Source organism: Hyla sarda, chromosome 2 (genome assembly GCF_029499605.1).
Source record: "Hyla sarda isolate aHylSar1 chromosome 2, aHylSar1.hap1, whole genome shotgun sequence".
Classification (NCBI taxonomy): Eukaryota; Metazoa; Chordata; class Amphibia; order Anura; family Hylidae; genus Hyla; species Hyla sarda.
Genome location: NC_079190.1, coordinates 342,097,422 through 342,124,455, shown reverse-complemented (window position 1 = coordinate 342,124,455; position 27,034 = coordinate 342,097,422). Strand labels below are relative to the sequence as shown.

At 40.0% G+C, this 27,034-nt stretch overlaps 1 protein-coding gene across 1 annotated transcript in view; it reads right to left on the bottom strand.

The window, feature by feature from the left end:
* Positions 1 to 27,034, bottom strand: part of LOC130356502 (amine oxidase [flavin-containing] A-like) — a 108,033-nt gene that overhangs the window by 15,884 nt on the left and 65,115 nt on the right. The window contains exons 4-11 of the mRNA XM_056558165.1: positions 26,107 to 26,211; positions 23,155 to 23,246; positions 16,924 to 17,065; positions 15,193 to 15,342; positions 14,599 to 14,758; positions 13,370 to 13,466; positions 11,456 to 11,509; positions 3,307 to 3,364 (exon numbers count right to left, since the gene is read on the bottom strand). Of these exons, the coding sequence (XP_056414140.1) occupies positions 3,307 to 3,364; positions 11,456 to 11,509; positions 13,370 to 13,466; positions 14,599 to 14,758; positions 15,193 to 15,342; positions 16,924 to 17,065; positions 23,155 to 23,246; positions 26,107 to 26,211 (858 nt within the window). The remainder of the gene's footprint in view (positions 1 to 3,306; positions 3,365 to 11,455; positions 11,510 to 13,369; positions 13,467 to 14,598; positions 14,759 to 15,192; positions 15,343 to 16,923; positions 17,066 to 23,154; positions 23,247 to 26,106; positions 26,212 to 27,034) is intronic.

Below are 27,034 nucleotides of genomic sequence, written 5' to 3'. Positions count from 1 at the left end.
GGGGGACACCTATTCTGATATATGCTCTGGTATATGCTCTTGCCACTAGGAGGCGCTGACACTAGGAAAAAAAAGCCGGCTCCTCATTGGCAGGATATACCCGCCCACTGGAAGTGAGGTAATCTGTTTTGTCACAAAGCAGGAGAAGCCAACAAAGAAATATGTTCAAAGGACCATAGAAAGAAATCCCGGATGAAAAACCGAATAACTGGAAAAGAATATCCGGACAAATGCAGAGATGGGCGGGTGCGGTGTCACCCAATGAAGGCTACCAGAGAGAGATTTTGTGGGGAGTACCAAAAAAACTCCTTTTCTCGGTCGCTCTTCATTGGGGGACACCTATACTGATGGGATGTACCAAAGCAATCCCCTAGGGTGGGAAGAACAACAACCAACAGCAAAAGGGGAATTAGTCCAGAGACCGAACCCACTCGACCGTAAGGTCTGCTGACGAGAACCCTGGCCAGAGATAACCGAGGCCCAGAAACCGAGCTCTCGGAAGATCCCCTGTTCATGAAGATGGACTGGGACGCCAAAGGAAGGGACCCTCTGTGGCAGAGAATCTTAACCCTTGGTCCATATAGGGAGACAAGAAGAGTCGACTAGGAAGCAAGATGGGCCAGAACCATGGAGGTAGGAAATCAACTCCAAGGAACACAGAACCAGACAGAGGGCTAACTCGACTGGAAAACAAAAATAGAAAAGGGCACAAATAGCGAACCCCATCCAGAGTCAACCATTTTAAGAGAACATGGCAAAAAAAACAACAGGTAGAGCAGCGCACACCTGAGCGGAAGGCGAGCACAGAAGGTGGAGACCAGAAAACCACTGGAAAAAAGGAAAAAAAAGACAGAAATCGGTTGGTACGGAAGATCGATGCTCTGGTGCAGAAGATCAATGATCTGAACATCTGCAGACCCAAAACCCCATCCAGAGGACTGCAACGAGCCCCCAGGAGGCAAAACAGCTGGGCAGTTGTAATCCGGACGACCAGAACGCCCTCCATCTCGAGAGAACATGGACCCGAAGGAGGAGACTGAAGGTAATAACCGCTAAAAGAAGAGCGGTACAGAAAGACCACCCCATAAATGGGATTATTGGCCACAAGAGGGCGCCAAACGCCACCAAATGGTCTGAGAGACCAGGCATAAGTATATGTGAATATATATATATTTATATATATATATATATACACACACACATATATATATATATAAATATATATATATACAGGGTGGGCCATTTATATGGATTCACCAAATGGGAATGGTTGATGATATTAACTTCCTGTTTGTGACACATTAGTATATGTGAGCGGGGAAACTTTTCAAGATGGGTGGTGACCATAGCGGCCATTTTAAATCCAACTTTTATTTTTTCAATAGGGAGAGGGTCATGTGACACAACAAACATATTGGGAATTCTACAAGAAAAACAATGATGTGCTTGGTTTTACCGTAACTTTACTCTTTCATTCTTGCTATCAGTGTGTGAAGAGTGGGAGAAGAGGGTTGCATTGACAATCCAACACAATGGGCAGCAGATTGAACACATTTTATAAGTGGTCAGAAAATTGTAAATAACTCATGAAAGAATAAAGTTACGTTAAAACCCAAGCACATCATTGTTTTTCCTGTGAAAGTCCCAATAAATTTGATATGTCACATGACCCTCTTAATATTGAAAAGACAAAAGTTGGATTCAAAATGTCCGACTTCAAAATGGCCGCCATGGTCACCATCCATCTTGAAAAGTTTCCCCCCTCACATATACTAATGTGCCACAAACAGGAAGTTAATATCACCAACCATTCCCATTTTATTAAGGTGTATCCATATAAATGGCCCACCTTGTATGTGTATATATATATATATATGTGTGTGTGTGTTTATTTATTTTTAAACACATTGGGCCTCATTTACTAAGCTGAAACCGACCAGTTTTTGTCTGGTTATTTTGCCTGAGACATGTCTGAGACATGTCTGCGACAGTGTGCGCCTGAAAAATCCGACAAACTCGAAAAGGGGCGTGGTCTGTTGCAAGTAAAAAGGGGGCGTGCTTTCACAACCAGACAGATTTCTTATGGAAATCACAGAAAGTCCTGGGGGTAAATGGCTGGAAATATCGACCTAGAAAAAGCTGGTCAGAAAATGTTCCCGACTTTTCCCAATAGTAAATAGAGAGGAATCCCGCATGTCTGAAACAACTTTTCCCACTAGTAAAAACCCGACAATCTTAGTAAATGAGGCCCATTATCATTATTAAGAACAGGCAGGAGTAAGCGTGGGGAGCCAGGTACCTTGTGCTGATGCAGCCCGCGAGGTCCCCAAAGAGAGAATGGGGACAGTGAGGACCAACACATGTGGGCAGCCCCAGGAGCGGTGATGGCTCGGAGCAGCACGCAGCGAAGCGCCTGCTAAGCCGCTGTGCAGGTCTGGGGCCAGTGACTAGAGCGGCAGAATGGGAAGAGCTCCTACTGAGCTGCAGCACAGTAAGGGCAACGTGCGCCGCCAACCCCCGCAATGGTGGAGGGGCGGAGCTAGACACCGCCGGAAGCACAGAGAAGAAAGTCCGGGGTTAAGCACCCGCTGGTCATAGGGAGGAGCCATGGAGCATGTGAACCTTGAGAGAAGGAGCTGCCTGACCTCCAGGTTCGCCCGGCAATGTAGAAATTTCAAACATAGGTGTTCCGGAATCTTCAAGGGTGTGGGCTCATACACTAGGTATACAGTAATAAACAAGATGATTTATTGGCATGGTCTGTAAAACAAAAATGTCCTTTATTGTAGATACATAAAATAGTACAGCAAGTTCAAGGCATTATGGTAGCATATCACATAAAACTGATGTGTTTCAAGCAGCTAGATGCTCTTAGTCATAAGAACACCTAGGTGCTTGAAACGCATCAGTATGATTCAAAATTCTACCAATACGCCTTGTACTTACTGTACTATTTTAAAAATCTACAATAAAGGACATTTTTATTTTACGGAACTTGCAAACAAATCATATTGTTTTTTTTCCTGCATACCTACTGTAAAAGATCAACCTTGACTTATGTCAAACATTTATTTATTTTTTGTCATGCATCCATGGAGTTACTTTTATGCTTGTACTGAGTTTAGGGTTTGTTAGACTTTGAAGAAAATAAATAAATAAATAAATAAATACATTTATAAAACATTAAAATAATCTAAAACAAAACACAGGCCAAAGATTTAGCTTATAAAATAGTCGAACATGTACTTTTATTACTAAAATACATTTATCTAATTTTTTATAGGCTTATTTTAAAAGACAACTTACATGCAATGCTTTTTCAGTGCCCATTACTTTAGCATAGTAGTCACATATTCTTTTCTTTCTATGTGTAATAAAACAAATAATCATAACATATTTAGACCTATGCAAAAGTGTATAGATACATCTAATCAATTAAAACGTTTCAATTTTAAAGCATACCTGTCGGATTAATTAATTAATTATATTACCTAATCCTGAACCTGTATATCTAATTTTTATTATAAAAAAATACCTCTCTTCAATAGTTCACAGTGTTAGAAATCCTCTCAGGAGAAGGGGGCGTGTCCCTTCTTGTGGTGCTGGGAGGTGATTAGCGTGCCTGCTAATGCAGCCTTGTCTATTAGCCATCTCTTGTCCATGACTCATGAACAAGCCTGATGCTGCAGCAGGACTGGTTAGTGTCCAAGTAGGCATGGGGACCCCTAGTGGTGGGATTTTAAGGGTCCGTTTTCTTTATTAAATGTAAAAACAAAACAAAACAAAACAACCATATTACAAAAGGTCTTGAATTCTCATCAGTAACAACATATAAAAAGGTTTTGGATTTGACAGTGCCCATTTAAGGCAATTTAAAGGGAATGTCCAATTTGGAAACTTTTTATATATCCTACAAGTTAATTTTGAACTACTAGAAGGTGTCCCATATTCAGGATCCTCTTCTCACATTTACAGTGCAGAGCAGTAACAAAGAGTGTCTCTCTACTGAACCAGTCCTATACTGCTTTAACCCCTTAAGGACTCAGCCCATTTTGGCCTCAAGGACTCAGACAATTTAATTTTTACATTTTCATTTTTTCCTCCTCGCCTTCTAAAAATCATAACTCTTTTATATTTTCATCCACAGACTAGTATGAGGGCTTGTTTTTTGCGCGACCAGTTGTCCTTTGTAATGACATAACTCATTATATCATAAAATGTATGGCGCAACCAAAAAACACTATTTTTGTGGGGAAATTAAAACGAAAAACGCAATTTTGCTAATTTTGGAAGGTTTCGTTTTCACGCCGTACAATTTATGGTAAAAATGACATGTGTTCTTTATTCTGAGGGTCAATACGATTAAAATGATACCCATTATTACATACTTTTATATTATTGTTGCGCTTGAAAAAAATCACAAACTTTTTAACCAAATTAGTACGTTTATAATCCCTTTATTTTGATGACCTATAACTTTTTTATTTTTCCGTATAAGCGGCGGTATGGGGGCTCATTTTTTGCGCCATGATCTGTACTTTTTTTTGATACCACATTTGCATATAAAAAACTTTTAATACATTTTTTATAAATTTTTTTTTTAATAAAATGTATTAAATAAGTAGGAATTTTGGACTTTTTTTTTTTTTCGTTCACGCAGTTAACCGTACAGGATCATTAACATTTTATTTTAATAGTTCGGACATTTACGCACGCGGCGATACCAAATATGTCTATAAAAAAAATTTTGACGCTTTTTGGGGGTAAAATAGGAAAAAACTGACGTTTTACTTTTTTATTGGGGGAGGGGATTTTTCACTTTTTTTTTACTTTTACATTTTTTTTTATTTTTTTTTACACTTGAATAGTCCCCATAGGGGACTATTCATAGCAATACCATGATTGCTAATACTGATCTGTTCTATGTATAGGACATAGAACAGATCAGTGTTTTCGGTCATCTTCTGCTCTGGTCTGCTCGATCACAGACCAGAGCAGGAGACGCCGGGAGCCGCACGGAGGAAGGAGAGGGGACCTTCGTGCGGCGTTATGAATGATCGGATCCCCGCAGCAGCGCTGCGGGCGATCCGATCATTCATTCAAATCGCGCACTGCCGCAGATGCCGGGATCTGTATTGATCCCGGCACCTGAGGGGTTAATGGCGGACGCCCGCGAGATCGCGGGCGTCGGCCATTGCCGGCGGGTCCCTGGCTGCGATCAGCAGCCGGGATCAGCCGCGCATGACACGGGCATCGCTCCGATGCCCGCGGTTATGCTTAGGACGTAAATGTACGTCCTGGTGCGTTAAGTACCACCGCACCAGGACGTACATTTACGTCCTGCGTCCTTAAGGGGTTAAACATATAAACCCTTTGAAAGGGCAAATGCTTAAAGAATGTCTACCACCAGTTTTGGTGAAATCAAACAGCTGGTATTGCTGAATATAGGACTTTACTGAGTAATGAACGCTACTATTAGTATCTTTGTCTGGTCAGTCACTGTGCAGGATAACATTTTTATATAGTATGCCAATTGCTTCTTTGGTGCACTGAGGAAGTGACTGTAACTCTCTAGGACAGGTATGCTCTGCCCTCTCCTCTCATAGCCATGCCTAGAAGAATGAGAAGGAAGAGGTTGGAAGGCATCTGGGCAGGCACAGCGTTGCTCCTAGAGATACAATCATGCCCCAATGCACCAAAGTGCTCATGTGCATATTAAATAAAAAAAATTAAAGACACCAACACAGAACCCAAGATACTAAAGGTAGCTTCAAATGAGGCACCTGTATATGGTGCCCATTCCTTTGTAAGGATAAAGACTTGACTTGCACTTGTGATTGTATCTGCTACAGCACGAATTGCCTTGTCTATGCGATTCTGTGCCCATGCAAACACTTATATATTGATAGCACAATCTGGACTTTAAATTCCTGATTCAGGAAATGTGTACTTCCTGAGGTGGAATAAAGGAGCATTTTTATTGACAGCTGAGGGTCCCAGCAGGGGGACATTTTGTGATCAGAATACTGTCAAGTGACTCCTTTAACATAAAGGGCTTGTCCAAAGTAGAAAGACCCTTTAATCGAGATACGGCACCTTAATTCATGCACCTTAATTTGCATAACTTAAAGCAGATCTATTCTCAAACTAGGTTTCTGTGTTTAAATGGGTTCTCCGGTGCTTACACATCTTTTCCCCTATCCAAAGGATAGGGGATAAGATGCCTGATCGCGGGAGTCCCGCCGCTGGGGACCCCCGGGATCATGCATGCGGCACCCCATTTGTAATCAGTCCACGGAGCTGTCACGCCCCCTCCCGTAGGCTTGCATTGAGGGGTGGAGAGTGACGTCACACGGGGGCGGAGGCCCGGTGGTCGCCTGTAATCAGTCCAGGGCGAATACGCTCCGGGGACTGATTACAAACTTTGGATAGGGGGTAAGATGTCTAAGCACCAGAGAACCCCTTTAAGGGCAGTAGAGTATAGAGGTAGGTTTTTTCTTCTACTGGTGCAAATAATAGAAAAAAAAAATATTGTTCTGTTTGTTTTGGAACCTAAAAATTATACAAGAGACTAATAGTTCAAGGTCACCTATACTAATGAGAGGAGCACTCCTCTTTGCCTCTTCCCACAAGTGACTAATAGCAGCATGTACGTATACATATATGGCAGCCTGTCAGTCATTAAAGAGGAAGTGTCAAGAGTTGAGGATAGGCAGAGGACATACTCTATTCCTGGATCTGTTAGCCAAATGGCACTATATGAAGGTAGAGTTGCGATAAAGGAGGTCCCTTTTAAAAAATTAACTTTTTTACTTATATGGCCCATTACTAAAATAAAAATAATAATCTAACGTTACATTTAAATGAAAAATCTATTTAGTAGTGCAGGGAAGAGAAACACCATAGAGTTGTTATGCAAATTATATTTTAGTATGTTCATATGTGGAAAATCTGTTGCAGAAATTTCTGCAAAAGTTCCATATACGTAAACAGGGTTTGTAATCATCCATGCACATGCTGCACAAACCAACTAATTCAGGCATGGAAACGAGTTTTAGTCCTAGAAATTTCTCCAACATATCTACCATGTAAGCACACCCTAAGGGTATCGTCAAACTATGGAATATCTGCCTGGAGATATTTCAGGCAAATATTTTATTTGCTGACTGAATTAGTTGGCAGCTAGGACTGGTCAGACATGTAACATTTCCATAGACAACAACTAGAGATGAGTGAAGTTACAGTAATTCGATTTGTCACGAACTTCTCGGCTCGTAAGTTGCTGACTTTAGCCTTTATAAATTAGTTCAGCTTTCAGGTGCTCCGGTGGGCTGGAGACTCTCTCCTAGGACTGTATCCACCTTTTCCAGGCCACCGGAGCACCTGAAAGCTGAACCAATTTATGCAGGCTAAAGTCAGCAACTGCGGACCTGAGAAGTTTGTGACGAATCGAATCACTGTAACTTCGCTCATCTCTAACAGCAACGTATAGCTGAGAGGATTACACCAAAAGGGGGAACATGATTTTTTAGCAGTTTGGAGGGTGCAGCAGAATCCTGTTGAAAACAATGGGAGGCTGCTGCAACTGCATTTTCGAGTGGAAGGGTAGTGTGAACGTACCCTAAAGGAGTTGTATGAGATTAGACAAAACATAAGTAATTAAGAGGTTCCTGTCTTTCATATAAATGTTGTGAACCTGTCTGAAAGTGTCCATGCGAGTGGCAGAAGATTTAAAAGTATATTTATTTGACTTCTCAACATATTCCAATATCAGCCTAAAAAATTAGGACATGCATACACATGGATGACATATTTCACAACTAATTTGTGGACTTGAACCAGCAGCTCAAGATAAAAATTTAACATAACGGGGGAGATTTATCTCAACCCCCCATTCTCTGGACAGGTTTTGATAAATCTCCCCTAACATGGGGAAAAATAGTTCAAGTACCTGGTAACCTACTTTTTATTCCTTTCCCTCTGGCCACTGGTTTCTAAGACTAACCTATGCATACAAAGGTCATTTTGAGAGCGGAGACTCTGGGCCAGTTAGGACTGAATAAGAGAAGCGATATAAATAGATATTTATAAATATTGGGGTAAAAGGGATAATGTTTCTCCTTACAGAGACACCATTGCTGGTGTGTGGAGCGTCAAAGGCCATAAGCACTCCACTGGGCATTATAGGAAGTGGGAATATGCAAAGCAGCTCTAAGGTTGGACTCCCTTAATCAGTTTTTCACTCCAGTTACAATCAGTTCCAAAACTTGAGTGACAAACTGATGTCAAGGGAGTGTTACCTGAGAGCTGCTTTGCATATTCCATCTTCCTAAATATTGCAGGAGATTTATCATTGTCTTTAGAGCCTTATTTTTCTTATATTTGGCACATGAAGGGGGAGATTTATCAAAACATGTGTAGAGGAAGAGTGGTGCAGTTGCCCATGACAACCAACCAGATTTCTTCTTTCATTTTTCACAATGCCTCTGTAAAATGAAAGAAGCAATCTGATTGGTTGCTATGCACTTCTGGTCAACTTTTCCTCTGCACAGGTTTTCATAAATGTTCCCCGAAATGTTGCATGTGTGCCAAAGCACTTTTTTCTTTTTTCTTTATTTTTTTTACTTTTGGCTGTAAGCTTAAAAGTACAAATGACAAAACACTGCAAATCCTCTAAGGCTAGACCTGGCTTACAAAACTACCTTTGGAGAGCAAAATGGTGTTCTGAAGGAATTTACAGTTTTTTGCTTACATGCGCCAAATTTATCAAGCCCCCTGCGATAGTATGATAAATATGTCACACGTAAGCAAACCAAAGCAAAAATAAATTACGTCAAAACATGATAAATCTCCCCCATTGTGTCTCACACATATATCTACAGTATATACACCCTATAGGGGAGATTTATCAAAACCTGTCCAGAGGAAAAATTGCCGAGTTGCCCATAGCAACCAATCAGATCGCTTCTTTCATTTTTCAGAGGCCTTGTCAAAAATGAAAGAGGCAATCTGATTGGTTGCTATGAGTAACTGGGCAACTTTTCCTCTGGACAGATTTTGATCAATCTCCCCCTATATATCTATATATTGCCCATATATTTATATATTGATATGTATAGTGCAATTGAGACACCTATGCATTTGTCAAATATGGTCATTAAAGGTTTTTAACTGTTGTTTTTGAGCCAAACCCAGAAGTGTATGCAGAAGGAATAGGAATTATAAAGGAAGGACTTAGGCTAGGTTCAGACTACGGAATCTCCGGGCAGAAAATTTCTGCCTGGAGATTCCGAGTGCGGCCAGTGCTGACTGAATCAGTCGGCGCTAGGACCGCACGGACACTGCAGTCTCCAATAGACTACAATGTGTTCCGCACGGATTTCCGCCTGAAGAAAGAGCAACCCCTTTCTTCAGGCGGAAATTTCCAAGCGGATTTTCCGTTCACAAATTCCGCTTCACAAAGAAGTGTGAATTTGTGAACGGAAACCCATTCACTACACTATACATTTTAGCAAGCGGAATTTCCACCTGCAATTTCAAAGAGGAATTGCAGGCAGAAATTCCGTAGTCTGAACCTAGCCTTATACTTCTCGTTCCTTCTGGATCCACTCCTGGCTTTGCTCAAAAAACGGCAGTGGCAGTTTCCAAAAAAACACCAGAAAAAAACCTGTGTGGAAATCTAGCCTAAGAAACATTTTTGCATCTTTGTTAATAAAGTCATTGCCACATGTGTATAAAATTGGTGGGGACTGGATTTGTATTCAGGCTGTGATAAAGCTAGGCTAACCATGGAAACAATTGTTGCTTTCGGTGTGTCGTACTTGTTTTCAATAAAAGTAATTGTACCAGATTACTGCTACAGCCGTCATTCGTTTCCTGTGTATCATTATTACATTTTTTTATGGAAGTAGGATTGACAAAAAGCAGTAGTTTTGGAGGCATTTAAAACATGTTTTATACAGTGTTCACTATGCAAGATATATAATGGAAAAAATTAATACTTGAGGTCGTTACAGATTCGGCAACACCAAAATATGTGTTTTATTTTTCTTCTAGAAGTATAAGGGCTTATACCACTTCCACAGCTCCACATATGGAACTGGTACCGACAGCCAGCAGCTCCCAAGCTCTATATTACTTTAAAAACTGAAAACAGTGTTGTACCTGTTGACACAACACAAAAAAGGTGGGCACATTTTTTCACAATTACCCTCAGTATCATATGCTACAAGTGCAACGGCACTTATAAAGCGGGATCTCTGTTCTGCTCTCTTTTTTATTATATATATTTGTTCTAAATACATCATTTCTAATAAGAAAAATGGGGAATATAGAATTTTTATATTAATTTATCATGAAGAATTAATTAATTTATTTTATGCTATTTTTACTTTTATATTATTGTATTGTCCCACTAGGGGACCAGACTTATAGACAGCAATGCGTTTCTAAGCAAAATCTGCAAAAAGAATAGACAAGTCTATTCTTTTGCAGACACCGGGATTTCTGCAGCAGAAACATCTACAACGGAAATTCCACTGTGTGCACAGAGCAGCAGAATCCCACTGAAATCAATGGGACTCTGCTGCAGCAGAATGTCCATGCAGAATATTCCTGCGCAATTCCAAACGGACATTCAGGCGTGTGTACATAGCCTAAGTGGTATGCTCGTTTTTGTTGCAAAGGTTTAGACATTATTGACGGTGATGATGATGTTGTGAAATATTTGAGTGGCTAACACTATAATTAGATGAAATATATACAGAGATGACTGGGATACTCGATACCCTACGTGACAAGGACAAGTATAGAATTTATAGTTAATAGGTAGAGACAGACCTACTAGGTATATATATATATATAGAGAGAGAGAGAGAGAGAGAGAGAGAGAGAGAGAGAGAGAGAGAGAGAGAGATACTAACTGTGCGGAGAAATCAATAAATGGAAATAAATTAATCATGGCTAGTCGTACATAGACATATTTATTTCATAGGATATGTTCATATAGTAAACCAACTAACATCCTAGCAGGGGCCTTACATTGGATGTAGTGGTATTGTTTAGAAATAACAAAAATGTATATTACGTAAGTGCTTATATTTATAATTATAGAGGTACAAAATAGATTAAAAGTAAAAATATAAAACACCACCTAATAAAAAAGAGATTAGTATGTTCAATGATATACTTTTTATCAGGAATCTCTCAATGTCCAATGATAATGTATTCTATAGTATGCGCTGGATGAAAATGTCCTCCCAAATTGATACAGTATTTTAAAAAAATTAAATATATATATATATATATGTTTACTTTTTTTTCTATATTTTTTTTTCATTTGTATACCGTTAAATGAAAAAGAGACAAACATAAAAAAAAAACAGTTGGCAGCCTTGCTTGATTGGGACATAAATGAAGCTTGCTGCTTTGTTCAATATCCAAAAAGGTTCCTTACCTCTCTTCCTTAGTAAGATTTGTAAGTACAGATGCTCGTCTGGATAAAATAAAACTGAAACAAAAAAAAATAATTTGATCATATGTTTATTGGTCATATCTTATTACTATTTTACAATGCTTATGCAAAGTCTTCAGACGCTTTCACCTTTTTGGTATGTTGCAGTCTTGTGGTAAACTTAAAAAATATGTGTTTTCCTCCTTTAATTTAAACTGAATTCCCAATGATGACAATTTGAAAACAAATGTTAAAAATCTTTGCCAATTTACTAGAAAATAAATATTGCATTGACATAAGTACTCACACCCTTTATTCAGTACTAAGTTGAAACCCCTTTGGCAGCGATTACAGCTTCCAGGCTTCTTGGAGATGATGGTTTTTTAAATCCAGGTTTACATATCTGGATTTGGGTATTTTCTGCCATTCTTCTCTACTGATCCTCTCAAATTCTGTCAGGTTGGATGGGGACCGTCAGTGAACGACTATTTGCAGTTCTTTCCAGAAATGTTTAATTGAGGCCCAGTCAGGTCTTAGCTGTGTGCTTAGGGTCATTAGGGGGAATCTAGCATTGTCTTTAGAGTGAGTTGCGCAGCATTATAGGCTCTTTTTTTTTGCTACTATTTAGTTTTAGTTTGCAGTGGTAATTAATTTATAAACTGCGACTTAAAAAAAAAAGATATTTAAAAAAAAAAGCCAGTGTAAAACTCACTGGCTGTTTCTCTAGAGATATTGTTACACGCTACAGTCTTAGAGAAATGTCTGAAACATTACTGACTGTTATCAGTCAGAAAAGACATTCCATCGACTGTCGCCAAAAAGATTGGTTTCAGTATTTGGCTTCTTACTAGAGATGAGCAAACTTACAGTAAATGCTCAGGTGCTCCGGTGGGCTGGAAAAGGTGGATACATTCTTAGGAAAGAGTCTCCTAGGACTGTATCCACCTTTTCCAGCCCACCGGAGCACCGGAAAGCTGAACTAATTTATGCAGGAAAAGCCATCAACTGCCGAGCCGAGAAGTTCGTGACGAATTGAATTTACTGTAAGTTCGCTCATCTCTACTTCTTACAGATGGACATAATACATGTGCTTTTTCACTACTATATAACAGACGCAACATCTAGACCTCTCTAGACATAGGGTAACCTTGGTAAAAGGGGAATGATCTTTGTTGCCCAAGTTAACCAATCACACCACATCCCTTATTTTTAAGAGCAGAATTCTAAATATAAGTTGTGCTGTGATTGTTTAATATGGGCAATAAAGACAGTTTTACTTTTACACAGGTTTCTAAATTCCTACTGTACATAATAACAGAACTCCAGTATTCGTATTGTATTGTGATATCATGTATCCTTTTGAAACAGTGTAAAGTTGTCTCATAAATAGCTCCCAGAAGTTATTAATTGAATAGAGTTCTGCTATTGTCTGTGAGAAATGCAGAGCATAGTCTGCAAGAAACTAATTGTCTGGAGGTGGTTTCTCTTGGTGTCATGCAGTGCACACTCAAGAGGAGTGTACATGATCTACCACAACCTGGACAACTGCAGCACAATATAATAGAAATATAGAGCATTCCCTTTAAGGGATTATCCAGGATTAGAAATGCCAAGCTAATTTCTTCCAAAAACAGCGCCATGTCTGTCCCCAAGTTGTGTGTCGTATTGCAGCCCAGTTACATTGAATGGAGCCGAGCTGTAATACCACACACAACCTACAGATAACGCTTTTAATACTATTTTGGTATCTTTAGGAACATTTGCTTTCTGGAATTTTCCAAGGGGGATACTGAAGATTAAGATAAGATAATGATAAAGATAATGAAGGAAATGTTTAGATATGTTAAGGTACTATATTTAACCACTCGCAGTATCAAATTTCTTAGTCAGCATGTTGAATTAATAAAATATTCTTACCCCATGATAGCTGGGGATGAACCATCAGGCTTTGTATCGTCCAATGCAATCTCAACTGGAGTGTTTTCATCATCAATAAACATAGCTCCGCAAAAGTCTTTGGGGGGGGGGAAAACAAGAATTGAGGGTTGTAGTATGAGATAAGCACTTTTCAAAACATATTTTGAATCTATTTCTACATTGTCTTGCCCAATACTGAACTGAACTGCTAAGTCTTTATTGTCATTTGCAGCAGTTTAGAATAGCATGATCGTCCTACAGCACAAGGGATCGGTGCAGTAAGATGCTGGAGTAGTGCTGCAGGTAAGGTAAGATCAGTGCCAGCCAACATACAGCTCTATGGGACACTGACTTCAACTGGACATGATACTGCTAAACAAGACAGGTTGTTTTTACAAATTAAAAGGGTTTTCTCAAAGGGTTTTCTTAGATAAATAAAAATAAATGACAGCCTGCTAAGTGTGTAAAATAATAAAACTGCTGAGGCCAGTGTGTCCCCATGCTTCTGGTTAGCTTCCCCAATGACATAGTGTTTTGGCTTTACTTAAAGCGGTCCTCTACTGGAAAAAATTTTTTTAAATCAACTGGTGCCATTTTAGGAGCAAATCCCCATAGAAAACCTCTCCTGCTCTGGACAGTTCCCAACATGGACAGAGGTGTCAGCAGAGAGCACTGTGGTCAGACAGAAAGGAAATGAAAAAAGAAAAGAACTTCCTCTGGGACATACAACTGGAAGGATAACATTTTTTAAATAGAAGTAATTTACAAATCTGTTTAACTTTCTGGCACCAGTTGATTTAAAAAGAAATGTTTTCCAGTGGAGTACCCCTATAAAGGTGTTCTGAACACACCGCAGCCCCAGTGACTGAGTGCAGTGAGCTCAGTACATCATCAGAAGAGCTGGGAGAGCGCATCATCATGGGAAGTAAACAGAGGCAGTACAAACCACCAGAGTGCTGATGCTAGACTTGCCAAGGGGAGTGTGCTGTGTCTTATTATTTTATTTAGCAAGCTGTCAAAGTTATTTAAATATTTGATTGCCATCAACAGAATACAGGTGCTGCTTATGGTGGTCTGCATTGAGTAAACTGGAGGAGCATGATTGCCATTACAAGGTAGATATTCACTTTAATTATTATCAATATCTACCTTTTTGAGAGCTGTGGTTCATATTTAAAACAAATAAACATAAACCAAATATTAGTATAATAATTTCAATGTGTATTTACCTAGTTTTCTCCAAAATGCTTCCTTGTAATACATCATGGTCTTTATGACAGATCCCATTGGAAGCCTCTGAATTAACTGATTTCTAATAGGTGGCAGCTCAGGATTAAAATGAATCTTTGTAGTTAAAACTGGTGGTATAGCACTTATAACAAACTTGGCCTGAAAATAACATCACATCAATTACTATTACTTATACTACTTCTACACCTACTAGTAATGCTATTATTAAGAATTATGCCCCTACTGCCTTTAGTTCACTGAGGATTGCCTTAAACACGATATAAAGCACATCTGGACTATGACCATATCATTTTTAATGTCAGTTTACAGATAGCTAGTGGAGAGCTTGAAAGCAAATAGGAATAGACATGATATGATAACATACATAAAAAGGATGGATAAGCTTAATAAATTGTAGCTATAACAGTCATATTGAATGTGTTTCATAAACTTATAGACAAGTATTCAAAGCCAGTTATGTCAGTGACATGTCATCTGCACATTGTTCACTATTGGGCACATTTATCATGATTATGCTATGTGCTAGTAAAACTAGCATACTGGTAAGGAGAAAAAAAAAACCATTTACTTACATGATAAACATCATGGTTTAAGGTCTCCACAACGACATTTTCACCAGTCTGATCAAGCCTGACTACTGGTCTTTGTAATTTTACTCGATCATTAAGAAGCGCCATTAGCTTCTCACTAATCTGACCAGCACCTCCAATAAACTTTCTCTCCTAATAGAAAAAAAGATAAAATAACCAATAAAAGAAAACAAAAAAATAACAAATAAATAATCTTTTAAAAAAATACCTTCAATCTAATATGCTGACATATTACTTTAAAGATGCAACATTTTAGCTTTTAATTTATTTAAAGGGATACTCTGGCCTTAAGACATCTTATTCTCTCTCCGCTGGGGACCCCCACAATCTTTCATGCAGCACCCCGCTATCATCAGCCTCCGGAGCCTCCTTGAGGGTGCGGAGCATGACGTAACATGGGGCGGAGCCGTGGATACTCCAGCCCCATTATCGTGACCCTTATCGTGATTCATTAGACCTGGAGCGATGTTCGCTCCGGAGGCTGATGATAGCGGGGTGCTGCATGAAAGATTGTGGGGGTCCCCAGCAGCGGGACCCCCCTCGATTAGGCATCTTATCCCCTATCCTTTGGATAGGGTATAAGATGTCTTGGGGTCAGAGTACCCCTTTAATTAAGGTTCGTTTTTCATAAAAGTGTCCCCGTCATTATATATATATATAAAAAAAAAAAAAAAAGTTTTGACCAGACCCTACCAATCTCTAGATATAGTTAGGAGAAGCAGCTCTTGGCCGAGTGCTTCACCCCACGACTCCCTGGAATCTCTGACTATGGGTTGCCTTTCATGCAAGACAGAGAACGCAGGGAGCTGGGGACAGAAGCACTTAAATGTGCATCTTCTACTCCACTATATCTAGAGGTTGGTGGGGGTTTGAACACTCATACCACTCCCAACGAAAACTTTTAACGCATGCATGCATGCAACATGTCAAAATGTTATATACCTTGCTTAAATTGCAGCTCTCAGACCAGTAGCACTAAGATTTGGTTTACAGCAGCTACATGGACAGAATAGCCAAAAAGGATAACTGCTATGTAACTGCAGATACTACTCAGGTGGGCCTAACCCATACATGACCAAATGGGGGGTCTTTTATTTGAATGGTCAGCATATTAGACTATGCTCACACATTGTTTTTCTAAGCTGTCTCTTTTAGCAAACTGTCGCTTCCCACTTATTTAGTTCAATAAAACATAAAAGGAAAAACTGCTGGTAATGCACACATTTGCCCAGATATATCAGTCTGTCTGAGACAAAAAAAAATATGTCTGATTTTTGTCTCAGACAGGTAACAACCAATTACAGTTGAGCTTTCACTATTATATTAAATATTTGCTGTGATTGGTTGCTATCTGTCTGAGACAAAAATCACACATTTTTGTCTCAGCCAGATCGATAAATCTGGGCCATTGTATAATTTTTATTTTAGAAAAACATAATTGTTTTTGTGTTTAGCAAAATACAGCTACAAAAAATATTTTCTACAGGGAAAAACATGGGTCAGTTTTGGGGATATGGCCTTATGCTGCATTTAGTTTGTATGGCCAAACATAAATTTGGTATCTATAGCCAGATATAAATTCTGTGGCTTAGAAGAGACAGTCGACATTGATTTAAATTATGATTTCAAAGCAATTCAACTTGTTATTGCTATTTTTGCACTTTGTATTTCTAAGTATTGAACCTTATATTTGCATGATAAAGCATGAATTACCTGCCCTCCATTTTCCACAGAAAACATTCGCTGTGTTCCACCACAAAGTTTTGTGTACCACAAGAACCACAGGACAGAAACATGCTGCGTTTCAGAAGTGACATTTACATTCACAAAAAGTTGAGCAAATCGTTTAGCTGCCCTGTCAAAACAAATGTATAAATTGTACTTTTACATATAGTTTAAGAAAGCATGCTTCATCCAAAAAATATGTAAAGACTCTTTGGGATATTTATCATCGTTGCTTTGGTAAGCGAGTTCTGTAGGCATATTTTTTTGCTTTTGGTTTTGCTTATGTATGACACATTTATCATACTATTCAAGGGGGTTGATAAATTTGGCTTACATAAGCAAAAACCAATAAATCGCTTTTGAATACCATATATTTTTAGCACATATAAGCAAAAACCAATAAATGACTTCAGAACCTCACTTTGCAGGTTTGAAAAAATGTGCGATATATATGTGTGTTTATTACATTTTTTTTAACACTTTTTTCCCTAAGGGTATGTTCACACTGCAGAATCTCCACTCGCTGACTTCAGTGAGCGGAGATTCCGTCTGGCGGCCGCCGCCGAAAATACTTTGGCGGTGGGAACGTGCTGCACTGCGCCATCACTATTGAAGGCTATTCAGACATGTTCTTTCTTTGCGTGGAACAATTTCAGCGGTGGAATTGTCTGCCGCTGAAATTGCGCAGTGTGAACGGGTTTCACGGAATTCTGCAGTGTGAACATGCCCTAAATGTAGTAACTCATTTTATTTTTTTTACTTCTCATTACTGATTCGTGTATCCTGTGGATTACTTTAGATTCGGAGATATACAGTGACCAGCGTTTTTTGGTTTATTGTTAATAAAATGGTTAATGAGGTCTTGTGGGGGAGTGTTTTTTTGGAATAATTTTTTTTTATTAAACGCGTCGTGTTTATTTTTTTATTTTTTACTTGACAGGCTTAGTAGTGGAAGCCATCTTATAGACAGAATCCATTACTAAGCCGGGCTTAGCATTAGCCACAAAAACAGCTAGCGCTAACCCCCAATTACTACCCCGGTACCCACCGCCACAGGGGTGCCGGGAAGAGCTGGTACCAACAGGCCCGGAGCATAAATAATTAAATATAAAAAAATAAAAAAAACGCATAGGGTTCCCCTTATTTTTATTCTCAGCCAAATACCAACCAAGCAGCAACAGCCTGACGTTACCATGGTGGGCGAGGACCATTGTTTCCACTACTAAGCCTGTCAAGTAAATAAAAAAAATGTAAAAAACACAACAACAATCCCCACAAGCACTCGTTAACCATTTTATTAACATTAAAACAAGAAAAAAAACGCTGGTCATCGATGTAGTCCCCCAAATCCGAAGGAGTCCACAGGATACAAGGATCTGAAATGAGAAGAAAAATCCAAAAAATAGGTTAATACATTTATTGTCAACCACTCGCACATCTCCTGTGCTGCACGACTACAACTCCCAGCATGCTATTACAGTAAGGACATGCTGGGAGTTGTAGTTGTGCGGTGCTGGAGATGTGCAGGTGGGTAACAAGCTTGTCACCTGCCTACAGCTGCAGGACTAGAACTCCCAGCATGCCCTTACAGTGAGGACATGCTAGGAGTTGTAGTTGTGCGGTGGGGCGGGTAACAAGCTTGTCACTCGCCTGCACTGCACAACTACAACTCCCAGCATGTCCTTACTGTAAGGGCATGCTGGGAGTTGTAGTCCTGCAGTGGTAGGCAGGTGACAAACTTGTCACTCGCCCGCACTGCACAACTCAACTCCCAGCATGCTGGGAGTTGCAGTTGTGTGGCGGGGGCGGGTAACAAGCGTGTCACTTGCCCGCACCACACACATACTACAACTCCCAGCATACCCTTACAGTAAGGGCATGCTGGGAGTTGTAGTTGTGTGGCGGAGGCGGGTAACAAGCTTGTCACTCGCCTGCACTACACAACTACAACTCCCAGTATGCCTTACTGTAAGCGCATGCTGGGAGTTGTAGTCCTGCTGCGGTAGGCAGGTGACAAGCTTGTCACTCGCCCGCACTGCACAACTACAACTTCCAGCATGCCATTACTGTAAGGGCATGCTGGGAGTTGTAGTGGTGCAGCATGGCGGGTGACAAGCTAGCCAGGGAAGCGGGCGGTAATGCGCTCTGCTCCCTGGCCAGCGGTAAGTAATTCACTGTAATTTCAGTAAACTCTGCGGCGCCGTAGCAAAGGGGGCCCAGGCTGACATAACACTGCAGCCGCCCGAGACTCCCGCAGCCAGGGTGGGAGATGTGCAGGAGCCATCCCTGCCGGCAGGTCTGCAGGAATCCCGGGTGGCTGTAGAGTGATGTCAGCCCGAGTTCCTTTTAGCATAAAACGGAGCCGCGGAGTTTCTATATCTACTGTAATATCAAATTTCCCGCCAGGTCCCGTGATTGGCTGCTCGGTCCCGACCAATCACGGGAACCAGGTGGAAATGTGAAATTACAGTAGATATAGAGACACTCGCCGGCGCGGTTGGTGCGGCCACCCGGGCTCCATCTGATGCTATCCCCCCCTACTCTATTTATCTTAATGAGGGGATGGGGACACTGCTTTACATACACTCCCCCCCCCCCTTTGTCTCCCATCAGCCCACGCCGCACATCTCCCGCCCGCTTCAAGACTACAACTCCCAGCATGCCCTCACTGTAAATCAGTGTCCCCATTATAAGAAGTGACAGTAGTAGGAGAAAATATGAAGGAGCCCAGGTGGCTGCAGAGCGATGCTAGCCCAGGCTCCTTAGTACAGTTGTAATATCATATTTCCCACTGGAGCCTGGCTGCCAGCGGGAAATATAAAAATTCGCTCTCAAAAGCCGTTTTGTAAGCCAGGTCCAAGCTGGCTTATATTTATGGAGTTTTTAAGGGGTGCGACTTTCACACTTGATAAATCCTTGACCACTGCAAAGTGAAAAATGGAATTCACTTTTGTAAGCTCTGTTGTAGCTTTTTGCTTACAGCCAAAAGTCGCACAAAAATTTGCTTATGTGCACATGCGACTTTTTGTGCGACTTTTGTAAGCAAAAAAAGAGCTCTAAATCCCTTGATAAATGTCCCCCTCTGGGATCACTGTCCTATTAGGAACCTACTAGTATCAAGTTTACCACAGATGGACATACATCTCATCAATAGTATAGAGCAGGCTCAAGTGGTCATGGAAATTTTAAATGGTCACTATAGCGTCGAACAACTCCCTTCCATTTGATAGCCTATGTGATTCTTAACATTTTTGTAAGTCACTTTATTTAGCAAAAATTACTCTTTACCACAGAAAAACAGCTCTGAAATCTTGATCACTAGGTTTCTCCTTTCCTTGGAATCTGCTGTCTACTGCCAATTGTTAGAGGAAATCTATCTTAAAGGGGTACTCCGCTGCTTAGACATCTTATTCCCTATCCAAAGGATAGGGGATAAGATGCCTGATCACGGGAGTCCCGCCGCTGGGGACCTCCGTGATCTTGCACACGGCACCCCGTTTGTAATCAGCTCCGGGTCAGATTACCAGCGACCACAGGGCCGACGGCGTGTGACGTCACGCCTCTGCCCCCGTGTGACGTCACGCTCCGCCCCTCAATGCAAGCCTATGGGAGGGGGCGTGACAGCTATCACGCCCCCTCCCGTAGGCTTGCATTGAGGGGCAGAGCGTGATGTCACACGGGGGCGGAGGCGTGACGTCACACGGCGTCGGACCTGTGGTCGCCGGTAATCAGAACCGGAGCGAACACGCTCCGGGGACTGATTACAAATGGGGTGCCGCATGCAAAATCACTGGGGTCCCCATCGGCGAGACTCCCGCGATCAGGCATCTTATCCCCTATCCTTTGGATAGGGGAAAAGATGTCTAAGCACCGGAGTACCCCTTTAACTAAAAGCAAGAAAGTAAGAGTGGGGCTATCATGTACCCTGTGCTGGAGGGAGAGAGAAAATGATTATACCTGAATAGGTCACTATCCTGGAAATCTGCACTATCCATGATAGGTAAATCAAGGCTCCTCACTCATTTCAGTAGCAGCATTCCTTAGTGTTACCCTTTCCTTGCTTTGCTGCTTTTTATGTCCTTTCTGCTTGCTTCCTTGCAAAGCAAGTGCATCAGTAACCCCTTCTCACCCACATGCCATCTAGAGTAGTGTACTGTATAAATCATTCTCCAGCAAAGTGTCAGCCTGTTCAGTGCACTTTCACCAACCCTGTCACAGTGCACTTTCACCAACCCAGCAAAGTGTCAGCCTGTTCAGTGCACTTTCACCAACCCTGTCACAGCATAGTGGAGTGGAGTGTGTGTTATGTTGTGCTGTACTATGATTGGCTAGCGAAGTAAGGGAATTAACCATGTGTGTATAACAGGCAAACAACTAAGCTCTGATCCTGCCCGATGAAATGAAGTAAATGAGAAATAGGTGTTCAGGGGGGTCACTGAGGGGGCTCTCAAAGACAATTGCTAAAATCACCTTGGCAGCACTTTATTTTTTAAACCATGCAGGTTTTTAAAACATTTTGGAAACAACAGGTAATCTTAAATTCTAGAGACACCTATAAGATACTAACTGGATATATGTCTGATAGGTGGAGGGTTTGAACACTAGGACCTCCAGATATTTGGCGTAAACAGATTACAGGCTACTCTCTAGAAAGTTTTTTGGCTTTATGTTTACTTGATTAATGAAACAATCACATCACCTTTCTGGTCTCTTTAACCCCTTAAGGACGCAGGGTTTTTCAGTTTTTGCATCTTCGCACTTTAAATATTTGCACCTACAGACCCATATGAGGCTTATTTTTTGCACCACCAATTGTACTTTATAATGACATCAATCATTTCACCACAAAATTTACGGCAAAACCAGAAAAAAGATATTTGTGGGGCAAAACTGAAAAAAACAAACACGATTTTGTAACTTTTGGGGGCTTTCGATTCTGTGCAGCACAATTTTTGGTTAAAATGACACCTTTTCTTTATTCTGTAGGTCCATACGGTTTCAAGGATACCTATTTTATACAGGTTTTATTTTATTTTACTACTTTAAAAAAATTATAACTGCATGCACAAAAATTAGTATGTGTAAAATTGTCATCTTCTGACCACTATAACTTTTTTTATTTTTCAGTATATGGGGCTCATTCTTTGCGCCATGATCTGAAGTTTTTATCGGTACCATTTTCGTTTTGATGGGACTTTTTGATCGCTTGTTACACATAGTGTAGAAAGTATACAAAGTGACCAAAAATACACAATTTTTTACTTTGAATTTTTTTTTACATGTACACCATTAACCATGCGGTTTAATTAACATTATATTTCCATAGTTTTGACATTTACGCACGTGGCGATATCACATATGTTTATTTTTATTTACATTTTCTTTTTTATGGGAAAAGGGGGTGATTCAAACTTTTATTAGGGAAGGGTTTAAATCACATTTATTAACTATTTTTTTACACTTTTTGGGGGGCAATTCTATAGCCCCCATAGGGGAATATAACATGCAATACCTTGATTGCAGACATTGGTCAATGCAAAGCCATAGCATTGCATTGATCAGCGTTATAGGTGCTCTGGATCTCAGGCATGGAGCAGCAGAGTGACGATCGGATGGCAGGAGACAAGGAAAGCACCCTCCCACTGTCCTCTCAGCTGTTCGGGATGCAGCGATTTCACCGCGGCAGTCCCGAACAGCCCACTAAGCTAACCGGCAATGTTTTTCTCCCGTTTTAGACGCCGTCTAAAGGGTTAATACCAGACATCAACCCGATCGGCGATGTCCGGTATTAGCTGCGGGTCCTCACTGCTGAGAGCAGCCGGGACCTGCCGGCTATGAAGCACGCTCAGCTCCTGAGTGTGCTTCACATAACGGGAGCCGGGCATGAGCGTAAGTTTACGCTCGTGGTCGTTAAGGAGTCAATAAACCGAACATAGTCTACTAGTGACTATATTTAGTCTGCATCATGATTGTATAGGTTTTATTTGTGGAAATAGAAATGAAGTCTACTATGTCTTTGTGTCCCACAAACAAAACATATAAGGTAGTGATATGCTACGGCATACCATTCTGACTGCATCACGAACCCGTAGGGTCTCATGAATGGGTCTGATTCAGAAACTAAGCCTTTACAGAGATGGATTACTGCTTGTAAATTCTTATCCATATGCATTTTTCAAAAATAATAATTTTACAGTATAATGAACACTTAAATATTACTTTGTCCAACAAACTTTGTCTATAAACTCCTTCATTGTCATTTTGTCCCATTCGTCTGCATGTGGAGCTTTCCAAGGAGCATCAACTGGAATCTGAATAAAGAAAATAAAAAATAATTAAACTGAATAAAACAAGTTTAAAGGGGTATTCCAGGATTTTTTTTTTATTTGACTATGCTACAGGGGCTGTAAAGTTAGTGTAGTTCATAATATAGTGTCTGTACCTGTGTGTGACGGTTTTCTCACAATTCTTCTGTGATTTTCAACCCAATATTTATTTTTATCAGCATACAAAATGACTGTTGTCTCAGATTTTTCCCAGCTTACAATGCGGCTGTGACCTGATTCACTAGTCAGCTGATGACAGGTAGCCTGTATGCTTCAATGGGTGGAGCGATCACTTGGTGGGAGAGGGATCAATCTGCAACTAATGCAACAGCTGTAGGCACCCTGATTGAAAACCACAGGTCTTTTGAATGGATGCAGCTCATTTATGTTTCAATGGGCAGTTCACAAAAAGCTAGCTACAATGTTATGATAATCTCACAACATAGCCATTTAGCCCGAAGACAAGCGCAGATCCTTTCTAAGCATGTCCATTACTGCCTTCCAGGTACGTACTAAAATCACCTTATGGTGGATAACCCCTTTAACTATAAAATGTATGATAGCAAAAAAAAAAAACCGCCTGTACCTTTATTTGCAGTTTCTCTGATTACTATTAGACACTGACTACCAATTGTATAGTGTTAGTTTTTCTATGCAGTTTAGTAGTAGTGTACAATAGGTAAAGGGCACTTTCTATTTAATTGCTTAGTAGTAACTGGGAGATTTTTAAATATGGCGGAAAAAAATAAATAATATGGACCTTTGACATATTTTTTTTCAATTTGTTTTAATGAAAAGACAAAAAACCATCGGCAGTACAGCATTTGCATACAAGACAGATATACAGTGATTCCTCAACTTACAATGGCCTCAACATACAATAGTTTCAATATACAATGGTCTTTTCTGGACAATTGTAACTTGAAACTAGACTCAACTTACAATGCTACTGACAGTCCAGATCAGTGAAACGTGTCAATGGCTGGAAGATCTGACCAAATAGAATGGGCATTCACAGGTAAAACACCTGAATTACTGAGGCATTTGCACTGACTGGTTGTATGGTAGTGCCCCCTACAGTACAGGGTGGTACTACATGTTCTGTACTACTCTTTACCTGTGCCACAGTTAGCTGCTCCTTTGGACACAGGTAAGGGTGGCTCCATTTTACTTTTTTAGGACATTGCGTGTACTATACAGGATCCTGAAGAAGCTCCTGTCCTCTACAAAGACAATGATTTACAGCTCCCAGAAGATCTTTCTTTTATATGTAAGGACTTGCTTTATCTCTATTAGTTATCTACTTATTTTTGTTTAATTCTCCCTTTTTCCTATTTTTTTATGATATTTTGGTGACTTCAGAACCAATTACCAGGTTTCCATAGAGTTATGGTCTCAACATACAATGGTCGTCCTGGAACCAATTAATATTATGACCTGAGGGACAACTTTATGTACAAAACATATTTTCAATAAACGAGAAGTATATAGGTCAGAAGTGTAGGACATACGGTACATCTGTCCATCATATATATCACAGAGTAGACGTATACACCTTTTACCATATTTACCTTTACCAGATTTTTTCATCAATAATATGTATTTTTTTTTTTTTAAGTGTCCTTAAAGTGTTATTTTCAAGTCAAAAGTTCTGGTCGTTCGCGGTCTAGGTGCTTGAGCCCCCACTGAATATATAGACATACTATGAAGCCCCACTTGCGCAGCTATAAATGATAAACGCTAGCGATTGGTAAAGGTTTGACTACTCAGACCCCAACGATTAAGACTTTTGACACGTTTCTTTGACAAGTCAAAAACTTTTAAAATGACAGTGAGACATTAAAAAGAAAAAAAAATAAGGTTCATATTGTGAATACTGCACTTTGTGTGTTTTTTTCATTAAATACACCAAAGAAATCACTACAGATGAAACTAAAAATATACTGCTCATGGCTGGCTGTAGCCACCACTAATAAGAGCACAGCATAGCCAGAAAGTTATACAGATCTGTAAGTTACTTATATATACAAATCTTTTTTTTCTCTTTATTTTACCTTTCAAACGTATAAACGATAAAAAAAATCGGAATAGTTCCATTAAGGCCTGTACACAAAACGGCATTAGATGGTACATGACTATATATTAAAGGGGTATTCCGGGCAAAAACATCTTATCCCCTATTGAAAGGATAGGGGATAAAATGTCTGATCGTAGGGGGCCCGCCTCTGGGCGTCACGTCCCCGTCTCGGAAGCCCAGCGGTTTCCGAAACTGCAGACGCAGCTACGCATAACATGCGGGCTGCTGCAGGGAGATTGCGGGGGGTCCCAGCGGCGGCCCCCCCACGATCAGACATCTTATCCGCTATCCTTTTGATAGGGGATAAGATGTTTTTGCCCGGAATACCCCTTTAAGCATTACAGTACTTATCAGCTGCTGTATGCTCCAGAGGAAGTCGCATAGTTCTTTACAGTCTGACCACAACTTCCTCTGTAGTATAAAGCAGCTGATAAGTACTTGAAGGATTAAGATTTTTAAATAGAAGTAATTTACAAATCTGTTTAACCTCCTGGCACCATAAGATTTTAAAATATTTATTTTACTCTGGAGTACTCCTTTAATAGGGTTATCAAAGATTTTTATATTGATGGCTTATCTTCAGGATATACAAGCCAAGTTAGCAGATTTTTATAGTGGCTGTGCTAGGTGCTGTAACTGTGTCCTGTTCAAGGTAGATATAGAATATAATACATATTTTAACAAGAAAACAATAAGCAGTGGTTTGTGTATATATACATCTCTCTGTCTGACTCAATCTCAGGGGTAAATTTTAAACATTAACTTTACCTCCTTTCCCCATTCATCTATTGTCCTCCATAAATTGTTGTAATCCAAAATTACCAAAGGGTTCCACGCTGGAGGAAAAGCTCCATGAAATGCATAGGTTTTTCCCTGGAGAATAAAAGTTACATGAATAACTAGGCATGCTGAAACTATAATTATGACATCAAGAAAGCAGATCAAACATATTCTGTAAATGAGAAAAAAAAGAATCAAATAGTTGCTGCGCCTTTAATGATAATTGTAAAGTAGAGAGCTTCCCGTCACACAGTTAGAGCGATATGGTAAAAATCTAGCTTCCCAGAGCCAGCACAAAGCATATTTATAACGCTTTCATTCAAAACAAGGGTGGATACAAAGTCAGCAAGATACTTCTAGTGATGACTCCCTGCAGTCTTTGCAGGAAACTCGCACACATCTGGGACAGCATGGCAACAGTGTTTAACGGGCTGCAGTAAGTCTACACGATAATGATTGCTTCAACAAAAACCTGATAGTAAGGATCAATGTCTTAAAGCTACCATACACATTATTTAAAGTCATCTGAACCTATCAGAGATGTGCAGCAGTGGCTTTCTCTATTCAGAACACATGAACACTTGGCAAAGCCAAATACTTATGTGAATGTTGCAATTCCTTTGGCCAACAGCGATTGAAGGTGTATAGGCATCTCCAAGACATCAAACAATACTGTACGAATAAAATAAAAAAAATACTAGGTGAAAAATCCCACAAAATCATAAAGCTTTAATAAATCTAAAAAAAAAAAAAACACATGGACACTATAATCAGAATTATTTAGAAAGAGACCAATATACATACATTTAGATAATCATACACAATTCAATGTTTGTTAGGCAGCATTTAAATTAATAAACAAATGGTCATATAAATATGAAAAGCACAAATAATAGTCTGTTGTTAGGGATTCTGT